Source organism: Callithrix jacchus, chromosome 10 (genome assembly GCF_049354715.1).
Source record: "Callithrix jacchus isolate 240 chromosome 10, calJac240_pri, whole genome shotgun sequence".
Classification (NCBI taxonomy): domain Eukaryota; kingdom Metazoa; phylum Chordata; class Mammalia; order Primates; family Cebidae; genus Callithrix; species Callithrix jacchus.
Genome location: NC_133511.1, coordinates 13,495,413 through 13,510,205, shown reverse-complemented (window position 1 = coordinate 13,510,205; position 14,793 = coordinate 13,495,413). Strand labels below are relative to the sequence as shown.

The 14,793-nt window shown below is 39.8% G+C and overlaps 1 protein-coding gene across 43 annotated transcripts in view; it reads left to right on the top strand.

Annotated features, from left to right (window-relative positions):
• The window catches only part of USP28 (ubiquitin specific peptidase 28), an 83,890-nt gene that overhangs the window by 35,284 nt on the left and 33,813 nt on the right, over nt 1-14,793 (top strand). For 29 of the 43 annotated variants that reach the window (XM_078339510.1, XM_078339500.1, XM_078339505.1 and 26 more), the window contains 6 exons: nt 2,816-2,921; nt 3,811-3,970; nt 10,371-10,457; nt 11,140-11,277; nt 12,682-12,755; nt 13,779-13,855. In XM_078339510.1, the coding sequence (XP_078195636.1) occupies nt 3,812-3,970; nt 10,371-10,457; nt 11,140-11,277; nt 12,682-12,755; nt 13,779-13,855 (535 nt within the window). In that variant the 5' untranslated portion in view covers nt 2,816-2,921; nt 3,811. Of the gene's footprint in view, nt 1-2,815; nt 2,922-3,810; nt 3,971-10,370; nt 10,458-11,139; nt 11,278-12,681; nt 12,756-13,775; nt 13,856-14,793 lie in introns of all 43 variants that reach the window. The other 14 variants (XM_078339507.1, XM_078339501.1, XM_009006828.5 and 11 more) reach the window with 1 other exon arrangement.

Below are 14,793 nucleotides of genomic sequence, written 5' to 3'. Positions count from 1 at the left end.
CCCTTTTTTTCTTGCAGTTTAATATCCAAAGAAATCAAGTCCTTTGTTGTATCAGTTTTCACACATTCTGGAGTTTGGCGATTGTATTTCTCTTTCAATGGATTTTTCTGTCTCATGTCTTTCCTAGAAACATAGATGCTTATCTGGCATGACTGTGTCATAGGTAGTGTTGTGTGTATATCTTCTATTGCGTTAGATTGAGAAGCATATAATGTCTGGTTGCCCTCTTTGTGCTGTTAAAATCATAATTGTGTTTGGGTATTGTCAGCTTAGTTCATAAAGTTTCTCACTTAGTGTTTTCAGCTTTGGTTGATTGTTACCTGGATTCTTTATTTTGGTAAAAGTAAATGACAATAGAATGGTAATATTCTATCATAATTAGGATAATTAGAATAGTCCTAATGATAATTGGATTATTTACTTATTTATTTATTTTTGAGAACAAGTCTCCAAATCTCTCTGTTGCCCTGGCTGGAGTGCAGTGGTGCGATCTTGGCTGACTGCAGCCTCTTCCTCCCCGGTATAAGCGATTCTCTCGCCTCAGCCTCCCGAGTGGCTGGGATTTACAGGCACACAGCACCACACTCGACTAATTCTTTTAAATGTTTTAGAGACAGGGTTTCGCCATGTTGCCCAGTTTGTTCTTGAACTCCTTAGCTCAAGCCATCTGCCCAGCTTGGCCTCTCAAAGTGCTAGGATTACAGGCATGAGCCACTGTGCCTGGTCAGTTGCACCGTCTCAAAATCCCACCAACAGTTCACAAAGGTTCCAGTTTCTCCACATTCTTGCCAGTCTTCATATTACTTTCCGATAGCTATCTCCATGGGTGTGAAATACTGTGGTTTTGATTTGCATTTTTCTGATAATTAGTAATATTGAGCATCATGTGTTTATTGGTCATTTATCTAGTATATTCTTCAGAGAAATGTCTTCAGATTTTTGCTCATTTTTGAAATCGCTGTTTGTGTGTTTCATTCAGTTGCAGGAGTTCTTTGTATGTTCTGTGTGTATGTCTCTTATCAGATGCATGTTTTACAAAGATTTTCTCCCTTTCTGTGAGTTATCTCTTTACTTCTTGATGGTGTCCTTTGAAGCCCAAAGATTTTTAAAAATCTTTTTTTTCCCTTTGGTTCCTTATGCTTTGTGTGTCATCTAAAATTCTGTTGCCTAATCTAAGGTCATGGAAATTTACACCTGTGTTGTCCTCTAAGAGTTTTATAATTTTAGCTCTCATCATGAGGACTTAATGCATTTTGACTTAATTTTTGTGTGTGGGGCTAGGTAGGAATTCAGCTTTATTCTTTTGCATGTGGTGTCCAATTGTCACAGCACCATTGGTCAAAAAGATATTCTTTCCCCCTTGAGTTGTCTTAGTACTTAGGTCGAAAATTAATTGACCATAAATGTAAGAGTCTTTTTCTGGACTATAAATTCTATTCCATTGATGTATATGTCTCCTTATGCCAGTAGCACACAGTCTTGATTACTGCAGTTTTATAATATTTGTGGGGTTTTTTTCTTTCTTTCTTTTTTTTTTAACTGCTCCTGTAGAACAGGGCTACCCCATAGGCAGTATGCCCAGAGTAGCTATAGATTTATTTTGGATTTCCCTTGTAGGTGATTATTATCTGTGAATTATGACAGCTTTGCTTCTTATTTTCCAGTCTTTACTTTCTTAGAGAGAGAGCCTCATTCTGTCGCCCAGGCTGGAGTGCAGTGGCACAATCTCAGCTCACTGCAACCTTTCCCTCCTGGGTTCAAGATTCTCCTATCTCAGTATCCCAAATAGCTGGAATTACAGGCATGTGCAACCATGCCTGGCTAATTTTTGTATTTTTAGTAGAGACGAGGTTTCACCATGTTGGCCAGGCTGGTCTCAAATTCCTGACCTCAAGTGATCCACCCATCTTGGCCTCCTAAAGGGCCGGGATTATAGGCGTGTAGCTGACAAGCCCAAAAGTTCTTACTTCCTGGCTAGAACTTCCAGAACCATGGTGAATAAAAAGCAGTGATAATAGTTAGGTTTGTCTTAGTCTTGATTTTAAAGCAAATGTATTTAACATTTCTCCATTAAATACAAAAGTTTGCTATGAGCTTCTCATGGATACTTTTTCTCAGCCTAAGGTTATTTTTTTCTCTTCCTATTTTTATCCTGAAAGAAAGTTGAATATTATCAAATACATTTTCTGTATCTATTAAGATGATTATTTTTTTTCTTTAAACTGTTAAGATAGTGAATTTTACTGATCCGTCTAGTATTAACTCAATTTTTTTTTCCTGCAGTAAACTCAACTTGGTCTTAATATGTAATTTTTTTTTTGTATATTAATTGGGTTCTATTTGCTAATATTTTGTTTAGGTATTTTGCATCTGTGATCATGTATGAGTTTCACTTTTTCTTTCCCTTACTGTTCTTAAGTGGTTGAGGAGTATGTCCCTATTCTCCGAAATATTTTGTATGAGATTGAAAATATTTGTTCCCTGGGTGTTTGATATTTGGCTGACGTTTTGTGATAATAGAGACTATTCAACCCATATGTGTGGGATCTACTTTTGAGTTTGTGGAATGAGAATACAGAAGAGGGTATTTGATTCATTTGATTTTTGCAACTTGTTATTTCTGTACTGTGGGCTAGTCTAAGGTTCCAGTGTAGCGGAAGTTACTCATTTGACTCTGTTATACAGTAATAAAATTGTTACACAGATGAGCCATTATTGTAGTGAAAGCTAGAGAGTACATCTTTACCTTTTACTTATATGACACAAGGGCAGTGTTTCCTGTATGTAGACTAACTAAATTTCTGTTATCTTACAGAAGTGATAGACCTTACTCATGATAACAAAGATGATCTTCAGGCTGCCATTGCTTTGAGTCTACTGGAGTCTCCCAAAATTCAAGCTGATGGAAGAGATCTTAACAGGTTACTGATTTAACTTATAATCCTTACCCCCACATTTGTGTGTATGTCAAAGGCTGTGAATGCCACTCAGAAATAATTCTGCTAAGCGCCTGAATGAAATTTCTTTTAGAATAAATTTTGAATTCGCATTAGCTTATTCTTTGGTTCACTTTTGAAAAAGCCAAACGGAATGGGGTCTTATTGCAACCTGTGTCTTTGAGTAGAAGTGTGCCAGATGTTTTAGTTCACAGTTACTAGGGTAAATTAAAAAGAACCTAGTCCAGGTATCTGATAAATGTATATTCTCTTTTATAAACTTTGAGGGTTATGCTGTTGCATATTTTTAAATGAAAGTTATTCAACTACCCTGCCTCATAAGTGATCAAGGAATCTATTTTTTTGAACTGGTACTAATTTGGTGATTGTTTGGTACTGTTCACCAACGTCCAGTTCCAGTGGTGGCCTATCAGTTTCTGGACATGTTTATTCCCTCACGCTGCTGAGTTGTTTGTTTCAGGGAACATAGGGCTGTGTTTTGTGTCCTGGGCAATTTGGAGCTCTTATGTTTAGCACGGTGTCTCTCCTGCCCTTTTCAATGGCAGGGTCTTAGATAGTATGCTCTGTTGAAATCTAAAACTTCTAATATGGTAGCCTTAAACAGTCTTGAGTTTCAACTTATCATGGACCTTATTAGTAATAATGTCAGTTAAGGAAGGATTAACATTTTTATGTTAAAATCTTGCTTTTCATCTGCATTACAATTTCACAGTTACTTATATAGCTAGGGATTATCCAGTAAATACTTTTTCTGGCATTTTGAATTATCCATGAAAGGTTATAGCATCCTCCATATGCTATATTATTCTTTAACTGCTATCCTTTTTGATGTCTGGTGTCTTGCACAACATAGGATGCACGAAGCAACCTCTGCAGAAACTAAGCGCTCAAAGAGAAAACGCTGCGAAGTCTGGGGAGAAAACCCCAATCCCAATGACTGGAGGAGAGTTGATGGTTGGCCAGTTGGGCTGAAAAACGTTGGCAATACATGTTGGTTTAGTGCTGTTATTCAGGTATGATATTTTTAAGAGATATCTGTGTCTTTTGGAAGTAACTTTGTAATTTATTAAAGCGGTATGTAGAAACATAGCTTTCAAAAAATTAAAACAGATCTGTAAAACTGGGGAGTTTTTCCTGTGGCATTATTGTGTTTTGGATTTAGATGCTCTGATGCCTAAGTTGGGCAGTTCTAAAAAAAACATCTTCTGTGGGTGTAAATATATTTTGTTGTAAATATATTTTGTGAGTAGGTGTTTTGGATAAGCGTTTAGTGAACACTATATTATAGCAGTGGGAGTGAATAAGGAGAAATCAGTTGTTGAAGGCTATCGTAACTATCCAGGTAGGTGACAGTGGTGGTCTGGAGTAGAGAAGTATCAGAAGTCATGGAAGGAGAGACGTGAATGCATTCTTAAGGTGCGGGGGAAGTCAAATCTATGAGATTGGTGGGAAGTTGGATACAGGATATGCCTGCAGCAGTTGAGTAAGACTGAGGTTTCTAGTTCAAGTAACCAGGTGGATTATGGTGCCATTTGACACTGGAAGAGAAATAATTTGGGTGTGTGTTAAGAATGGATTTTAGTTCAGTTTTTGTTGTTGTTTGTTTGTTTTTTTCTTGAGATGGAGAATTGCTCTGTCGCCCAGGTGACAGATTATCCAGTAAATACTTTTTCTGGGATTTTGAATTATCCATGAAAGGTTATAGCATCCTCCATAGTGCTGGTCTCCCAAAGTGCTGGGATTTCAGGCATGAGCCACTGCGCCTGGCTGCCTTGCTAATTTTTTAGTAGAGATGGGGTTTCACTATGTTGGCCAGGTTGGTCTCAAACTCCTGAACTCAGGTGATCTGTGGGTCTCAGCCTTCCAAAGTGCTGGGATTTCCGGTGTGAGCCACCGCACCCGGCCCAGTGTGTTTGTTTTTTAAATGTATTATTTATTTAGTTATTCATTTGAGACAAAATGGCACAATCTTGGTTCACTGCAACCTCTGCCTCCTGGATTCCGGGGATCCTCTTCCCTCAGCCCCCCAAGTAGCTTACAGGCATGTGCCACCACGCCTGGTTAGTTTTAGTATTTTTAGTAGAGATGGGGTTTCACCATGTTGGCCAGGCTGGTCTTGAACTCCCGACCTCAAATGATCCACCTGCCTTGGCCTCCCAAAGGGCTGGGATTACAAGCATGAGTGACTGCACCTGCTGATCAGTTCGGTTTTAGATATGCCGAGTTTGAGGTGCCAGTGTCTGTGTATGCTGTGGTCTTAATTAACCTTCATTAAATTCATAGAGTGCCCTTTTGTCCTTTCATCACATATCTAGCAAATCCTCCAACTTAAATGAGTTGAGTTTAAGGAGATACCATGTAGGCAGATAATTATATGAATCTGTACTTCAGAAAAAAGTGCTGGCTGCAGCTACAGTTTTGGAAATCAGTGCCATATAGATGGTAATAAAACCAAGGGAGTGAATGAATTCACTAGAGGGTAGTGGCTTTCTAGAAATGTCAATCAGGCGTCTTAAACTTACATTGCTCCAATGCAGCCCTTGATGCTCACCCCAGCAGTCTTCTCCATCATGGTACATGGCACCTACCCTGCTGCTCAAGCTGAAAAATGGAATTCTCCCTTTCTACATCCAGCTTCTATGTGCCTGGCACTGTTAGGCTCTGGTGAAACAGCAGTGACTAAAACAAAACAAAGACCCTACTCTCATGGTTCACTTTGGAAAGAGTGGCACAGACAGTAAATGAAACATCAGGTGGTGACAAGTGTAAAGATGAATGAAGAAGGTTGTGGGACTGGACAGGGTTCAGCTGGAGAGGGCAGGGGGTCAGGGATGGCCTTTCTGATGGGTTGGGCATTTGAGCAGAGGCCTGAAGGTGGCCAGGGAATGAGCTATATAATTACATAGGGAACATTTCGGAGAAGGAGCAGCAAATAAGCAGACTGAGGTTTAGGAGCTTGCTTAATGTGTCTGAGAAAGAGCTAAGACAGTGATCCAGAACTGATAGCAGTGGGATAGGAAAGGTGATGGAGGTGGAATGGGAGAGCTTGGGGTCATGATGAGGATTTGGGAGAATTCTAGAAATAGGAATGCGTTGGAAGATTTGGAGCAGAGAAGTGATCCAATCATACTTTCAGTTTAAAAGGATCACTGGCATCTGTGTTAAGAATGGAGTATAGGAAGATAATGTGGAACATGTAAGTTCTTTCCTGTCTGAAAGGAGAGAGAGAGAGAGAAAGAGAACACTCCCTGGATTCACATCCCCCTCAACTTTAACTCCTGTGGAGGGTAGACAAGAGCCAGCAGATGCAGAGAATAGGTGAGTAAGGCTTCTGGGACAGCATGAGCAGACAGCATAGAAAGTATATCGGAGGAGTTGGCCTTAACAAGGAAAAGGGCAAGGGAGTAATAGGCAGGGAGGAGGAAGAAATGATAACTGCATATTAAAGTTGCAGTGGGGTCTAGTCTTTTTTTTTTACCCATCTGTGAAATAAGCAGCCACTTTTTGGGACAGTGGAGAAGCGACAGAGTCAGATTTTAAAGGGAGTGAAAGTTTGAAATAGTTATTGGAGATGGTGGGAAAACCAATTGACACCAGAGCACAGTAGTAGGATTTCCAGAAATTTGAAGGTCTTCTTGAAATTGTTGACTTTAAATGAATAGTGATACAAAAATGTTCAGTTTCTATCAGTACTTTCTCTTGACAGCATTCTGAACCTCTTACATGGAAAACTCAACCCATTTAAGTTGGAGCATTTGCTGGGTATGTGATCAAAGGACAAAAGGGCACTCTGTAAATTTAACGAAGGGTAATTAAGACCATAGTATCAAAGCTAGATGGAGAAAAAAATGAAGATAGGAAGGAGAACTGATGGTTAGGGGGCCAGGAAAGAGATCAATTTGCTTGGGCCACTGCTGAAGTCAAAGAACAGGTATCCTGTGGGTAATTGGACAGATAACACAGAAGACACGTAATGGTCCCGGAGTGAGATTTTCTGAACATGTGATCTGTGAACTGATACATTTTAGGTGTTGGCCTATTTTGGGTGCAGCCTGGGATATGAGTGTAGATAGAGATGGAGTGGAAGAATGTGTCTCTAGACATGCAACACCCAAGAAGCGGAGAGATCTCCAGGCTGGATGGATGCAATGGCTCTCAGCAAACAGTTGAACACCTGCTCTATGTCTAGCAGTGTTCTAGGCCCTTGGTGTAGGAGTGAACAAAACAAAGACAGCTGTGCCCACATGGAATGTAAATTCTCGTGAGGTGAGATAGAAATGAACAGTAAATGAAAAACTAACAGAATGATGAACTAGCTAAATAAATTGTATAATACATTAGACTGTGATTGGTCCAGTAGAATAAAGAGAAAAGTTAGGGAGATTAGAACTGCAGGAGGATGGTAACAGGTTGCAGTATTAACTGTGGTGTTCGGTGAACCTCATTGAGGTGGGGAAGGCGGGTGAGACTGGCAAGGGAGTGAACCAGGCAGCTACTGGGACAAAAACATTCCAGGTAGAGGAATGCACAGAGCGATGGCTTCATGATGGGAATGGGTTTGGTGTGTTCAGGGAACATGCTGGAGTCTGGTTGGCTGGATGCTAAGAGCAAAGGGAAGGTCACTGGAGATGAGGGTCTGAGTGGACAGGGAGTCTGTGAAGGTCCCCAGTGAAAGACTGATGAACTCTGGTTCACGTATTAAAAGGCTCACTCTGGCTTCTGTGAGGAGATCAGGATGGAGGTGCAAGAATGTACAGAGAGAGACCCATGGCTGTCATCCATGCAGAATAATGGTGACTTGGACTGGACTGGTAGCCCTGGAAATAGAAAAGAGCTGGGGTTCTTAGTACATTCTCAAGACAACACTGACAGGATGTCCTCAGGGATTGGATGTTGACCAAAGTCACCTAGGAGGATGTCAGGACTTGGGAGAGTGAGGAAAGCTATTACCAGATGGCAGTCTTCAGTGAATCGGGAGCTTTATTTTTGTCATATTAGGGAGGTAGTTACGAGGAGCTGCATGGCAAGTGTGAATTGGTGGAGGGACGCTCTGGAAGCAGAGAGACCATATACAGTTATGCAAGTGAGCGGCAGTGGGAGTTGGATTAGAGCAGCTGGTGGGGCGCTGATAAGGAGAAAGCAGTTAGGTTATAAAGAGAACCCAGAAGCAGAGGCCAAGGGACCTGTTAGTCATTGGATGTGAATGATTAGGAGAAAGATTCAAGGATTTTTCTGTAATTCTAAACTTTGGTGACTGGAGGAGGCTATAATGAAATGATGCAGAGAACACAGAAGCAGCAGCTGTTAGATAGAGAATAAGTTGGGAGATGTGAGTAGTCTTAGCTCACATTTACTGTGGTTTTTAAGAACAATGGCATCTTTGGGGAAAGCCCGATTTTTGTGATGGCAACGAGCTGGAGTTAAGTGGCCAAGCATGTAAAACCATTTTTCTCACAGTGGAACAGAAACTCAAGAATGTAGCCAGCAGGGTAGGAATGCAGGTGTGTCAGGTAGACAGGTGAGGGTGGAAGAGAAGAGAGTGGCTCAGGATAGAGCTCACCAGCTAGGTCCTGGCTCCTGAGAGACCTTTGCTGCAGCAGCATGACCCAGTTTTACACTCTAGTCTGGGTGAACAGTCACCCTGTTGGCTGAATCCCACCATGGCTTGTGTTAGAGTGAAGGAAGCCAGAGAGGTACACATGGGCTGTAGTCAGGTACTGACACTTTGATTCTTTGGTTGACGTTAATAAATATAACTGAGGCTTTTAGAATACCAAGAATGTGTTTTATTTGGTTCTAATTGCGAAGTTTTGCCTTTTATCTACCTAGGATGCTGCCTCAAGCATGCAGGCCTGAGAGAGTTTTCATTTGAGGAGCATGTTAGGATGAGGAATTATATATATTCTTACGAGTTTTTTTAAAAAAATTAACTTATGAAAGATATTCATAATAGAAAAATGTGATTTGCAAATAATAAAAAGAATCCCTCTCTTCGGTTCTACTAGCCAGAGATATCTGCTGTTAAACTTAAAAAAAATACATTATTATGACGAAGAGTGGAGAATAGTCAACACTGCTGTACTCACCACCTGGCTAAAACAATTTATGTTTCAAATTTCTGTTCTGTTGAATCCCTGTTGTGACATCATCCCTTTCCCACAGACATAACCACACATGTATGTATCCCCAAAAAATATGTAGTATTGTATGTTGTTAATCTTATAAGCAGTATAATTCCTTTTTTTTGAGACCGAGTTTCACTGTTGCCCGGCTGAAGTGCAGTGGTGCAATCTCGGCTCACTACAACCCCAGCCTCCTGGGTTCAAGCAGTCTTCCTGTCTCAGTCTCCTGAGTAGCTGGAACTACAGGGACCCTTCACCATGCCCAGCTAACTTTTTTTGTATTTTTAGTAGAGATAGGGTTTCACCATATTGGCCAGGCTGGTCTTGAACTCCTGACCTTGTGATTCTCCCGCCTCGGCCTCCCAAAGTGCTGGGATTATAGGCGTGAGCCACTACACCCGGCCAGTATAATACTTTTTTCTGTAACTTTTTTCACTCAAAATATATTTTTGAGATTTATCCATGTTGATACAATTAGCTCTTTTTTTCATTTTCCCTGCTATATAGTAGGTCATTTTATAAATGCGTTTTACAGTATTATCTCAATGACTACTTAGTAGTCTATTGTGTAAGTCTAATACAGTTTATTTAAACTACTACTTTTGGCCAAGCATGGTGGCTCATGTCTATAATCTCAGCACTTTGGGAGGCCATAGCAGTCAGATCACTTGAACTCAGAAGTTTGAGACCAGCCTGGGCAACATAGAAGACCCTGTCTCTACAAAAGCGAAAGCAAAACAAAACAAAAACGACTCCTTTTGTTAGACATTAGGTTGTTTCTATTTTTTACCTAAAAGTATTAATATTCTTTGAGCTAATTTTTTTGTGCACAACCATTATTTCCTTAGAAATAATATAAGTTGAATTGCTAGGTTGATAGTTTTACATACTTTTAAATATGAAATAAAATATTTACTCAAGCCTGTAATCCCAGCACTTTGGGAGGCTGAGATGGGTGGATCACGAGGTCGAGAGATTGAGACCATCCTGGTCAACATGGTGAAACTCTGTCTCTACTAAAAATACAAAAAATTAGCTGGGCATGGTGGCGCGTGCCTGTAATCCCAGCTACTCAGGAGGCTGAGGCAGGAGAATTGCCTGAACCCAGGAGGCGGAGGTTGCGGTGAGCCGAGATCGCACCATTGCACTCCAGCCTGGGTAGTAAGAGCGAAACTCCATCTCAGAAAAAAGAAAAGGAAAAAAAGAAATAAAATATTTAAAGTGAAAAATATATACATTGCTGCAGTTATTTTGAGGAAAGGCTATGAATCCGTTTCTTTCTTTATTTCAGTCTCTCTTTCAATTGCCTGAATTTCGAAGACTTGTTCTCAGCTATAGTCTGCCACAAAATGTACTTGAAAATTGTCGAAGTCACACAGTAAGTTGGTGTCAAGGAATTTCTTCACTGTTGTTTAGTCCCTTTTACCCCCAAGCTTCTAGATTTTTGCCTAAAGCTGATATCCATGATACTCTTTGGCTTGTGCTAATACTTGTTTTCATTTCTACATGCCTTTTCTTTTTTTGGGATAACATATAAGGGTATTCAAAATGTAAAGTTAAGTAAGAATAAAATTAGAAAACTGGCTCCAAGAAATATGTGGGTGGGAGATCCCGAATACCTGTGTTTGTTGTATCCTTTCTCTTCCTGAGCTGTTTCGGCCAGGTGATGCTGGAGAGATACCTTGATGCCAGAGATCTGAACCTTTTTAGTCTGTTTTATTCTGTTTTTGCCAAAGGTCGATCCTCCTCCCAGCAGTTTAACCCTTCCCAGGATTTCTCCTTGGTGCAATACCTTTTCCTCTTGAGAGGGAGGGCAGCAGCTTCAGAAAGTCGGCATTTTCTGTTTTTCCAACAGTGCTGTCTCTGGCTTCTATATAGTTAGTCTTCAGTTTAGAGCATAGTCCTCACCAGAGTCACTGTAACATATGTAGCCCTGTAACTTTTACTTAGATCTAGATATATATAAATGGGGACATGATTATTGACAACTTTTTTTCCTTTATATGTTCTAATTTTCTAAATGAGCTGTTGTAAGAGTACATGTGCTGTGTTTTCTACAGGAAAAGAGAAATATCATGTTTATGCAAGAGCTTCAGTATTTGTTTGCTCTAATGATGGGATCAAATAGAAAATTTGTAGACCCGTCCGCAGCCCTGGATCTATTAAAGGGAGCATTCCGATCATCTGAGGAACAGCAGGTACAAAAGAAGCCTTGTTCTTGAGTTTGAAGTCATGCCTTGTCGATATTAATGTGGTACTGCTTTATTTCAACTGCATAACAAGCTGTGAATATGACTAGCAGGACTATGAGCACCTGTTTCTGACTTTTATTTTGCCTACAGAACAGGTGGTGAGAGGGAAAGCAGATGTGTGTGTGAGAGAGGGTGTGCGTGTGTTGCACGGGGGCTGGCAGTTGTAAAGAGAAGAAATAGTAGTAGAAAGAATGTAGAATTATACAGGTGTTATTGATGTAGAAAAGGAGGAGACTGGGAAATACCTCAATGAGCTATAACAAAAGGGATACCAAGCAAAGTAGTCCTTTGTCTGCACCTTTGTCTTGGAATGGTCCAGATGGAAATCCTAGTTTTAAAACTAAATCTGAGTTCAGGAGCTTTTCTCAGCAACTTCTCTCTTTTAGACTTTTCTTTCTCCGTCTGCTATTAAAAAATAGCTGGGCATGGTGGTACACGCCTGTGGCCCCAGCTACTTGGGAGGCTGAGGTGGGAGGATCCCTGGAGCCCAGGAGTTTGAGGCTGCAGTAAGTTGTGATTGCGCTACTGTACTCCAGCCTGGGTGACAGAGTGAGGCCCCGTCTCTGAAAAAAATAATTTAAAAAACAAAAACAAAGCTGTCACTGATTAGATCAGCTTCTTGCTCATATAATTTTTTTCTTTCTTTCTTTGAAAGTCCTACAGTTCTATAAAACTCTGAAAACATTTCTTTCTTTATACAGATCTCTATATTATTCTAGAAGACTACAGTCCATTCCTTGGGCCTTTTTCTTAAAAAGGCCTACCTGGGAGATTTTGTTTCTTTTTTTTTCTTTGTCATAAATAGATGTGGCTGGAAGTAGTAGACTTCCAACCTCCTTCTAGCTACAACTTAGAGGTTGCTTAATGTACCTTTTTTAAGTCTGGGTTTCAGTGTTCATATATCTTCATGATATTCGGCCTCCAAAAAATGCTTTCAGGCTGGGCCCAGTAGCTGATGTCTGTAATCCCAGCACTTCGGGAGGATAAGGTGGGTGGATCATTTGAGGTCAGGAGTTCAAGACAAGCTGGGCCAGCATGGTGAAACCCCATCTGTACTAAAAATACAAAACTTAGCTGGGCATGGTGGTATGTGCCTGTAATCCCAGCTACTTGGGAGGGTGAGGCAGGAGAATCATTTGAGCCTGGGAGGCGGAGGTTGCCTTGAGCTGAGATCACGCCACTGCACTCCAATCTGAGCAACAGAGTGAGACCCTGTCTCAGAAAAAGAAAAAAGAGAAAAAAAGAAATGCTTTTACAGTAGTGGAATCTTAATTCATTGGTGGGATATAGATAAATTTTCTTTTCTTAGTATTGTGTCTAACTTTTATGCAATTTGTGCCTCTCTTATAGCAAGATGTGAGTGAATTCACACACAAGCTCCTGGATTGGCTAGAGGACGCATTCCAGCTAGCTGTTAATGTTAAGTGAGTGTTGAGGGTTTGTTCGTACATCCTTCCGACTCACAGTGGGCCAGTGAGAATTATATGCTGGAAAGTTACTCTCTTTAAGTAGAAATTGCTGGTTTTGAACCATATCTCCTGCAGTAGCCACTGAGGTAGTATACTCATGGTACATCCCTGCCACCTTCAGCTTTCCCCTCTAAGGATATAGGGATATAGCAATCATCTTATCCTGCAGCTTTTTTTTTTTTTTTTTTTTTTTTTTTTAACTAAAGAACCGTAATTGTTAACTTTGTTAAACTCAGCATGTGCTGTAAAAATGTGTTTGTAAAAAGGTCGACATCAGTCTCTGTCGTGAACATGGTGGTATAATATGTATACTTAAATTTAATCTAAGATCCTTTTTGACATCTACTTAGAATGTTTTGAGGAAAATGTTATGGTCATTTCAGTCACTGAGAGAAGTGAAATTCAGGGCACAGAATATGGATATCCCTCTGAGAAATCTGTGTTTTAAATGGTTTCAATTCTAGGTAGAAGAATTATAACTATGAAATGGTTTTGCAAACAGCAACTTAACATAGTTAACAATTTAAGATGGCCTTGTAAGAAGAAACTTTTTATTCCTATTATACCAGGGAGAAAATTTTTTTGTATTTATTTGTAAAACTACACAAGAGAGTTCACTCTTACCTTTATACTACTTCTATACCTTGTGTGCATCTGCCATTGGGTATAGATGTATATACTGAAAGCATATAGAGACCTGTATTTGTCTGCAAGTATGACTCTGCTATTAGGCTTTAAGTTCCTTAAGTCCAGGGATTGTGCCTTCTTGTCTTTGAGTCTTCAGAGTTTAGCACAATGCTAGAAAGAAAGTTTTCAATAAATATTTGAACTGAATTAATTGTTACTTATTCAGATCGTACCTGGCTCTTTGGGGTTTGATGAAAATGCACTATTTTTGTTTTTCAATGATGCTTGGATTTTATGTAGCGCATATCTTAATCCAAACAATCCAGAATTGTCTCCTTTTCCTAAAAGCAGCAGTCCCAGGAACAAATCTGAAAATCCAATGGTGCAGCTGTTCTATGGTACTTTCCTGACTGAAGGGGTTCGTGAAGGTAAATTCTCTGCTCTGAATTTTAATTCTAGACCTGTGATCATATCTTTATTACTGTGTCCCTTTGAGGAGGCAGTATAATGAATAGCCTTGAGAGTCAGTGATACCCAGGTCTGAATATTGGTTCTGCCTGTTGGTGTCTGTTAACTTTGGACAAACTGTGTGAGCTTCTGGATCCTCAGTCTCTTCGTCTGTTAAATGTGCCCGGTCTTTATCTTAGATTTGTCAGATTAATATTTGCACAGCCCAAATCTGACATTAATGTCAGATAGTGATTTTACCCAGTTTTCTCTGTGTTGCTTATTCTGATCTCAAAAGTTTTATTGAGTGAGACTGCCAAAAACATTTTTCTAGACTAGAGACTTTGCACTCTGGAGGCTTATCTAACTAAGCTGCGTGCTAGACACATAATTTATTTTTAATTATGGAGAATTTAGAATACATTCCAATAGAGCCATTTAAAAACCTCCATGACAGCCAGTCATTCCCTTTCTCACCCTGTCACTCTTACCAATCTGATATTCTTTTTAAAACATAATCCAGTACCAATATGACTCTGAAAAATAGCATTTTAAACTATCAACGATCTAGTCAGTGTTCAAATTGCTGATTTATTTTCATAATTTAAAAAACAGAAAATTTATTTTCAGAGTTTGTTTTAATGAGGACCCCAGCGTCATTTATGATTGAATATTTGTAGGCTACCCCTCCATCCTTTTTTCCTTGAAATGCAGAATTTTTGGAGAATCTGGGTCGTTTGTTCTGTAGCATTTCCCATGGTCAGAAATTTTGCTGTTTGCATGTTTCCTGATATATTTTTAACATATTCCCACGTTCCTCTCTACTCATCTCTTATCAATTAATTGGTAGTTGTATCTAGAGATTTGACTAGACTTAGGTCAGGCTCTTTTTGGCAAGACTAATTGACAGGTGCTGAGA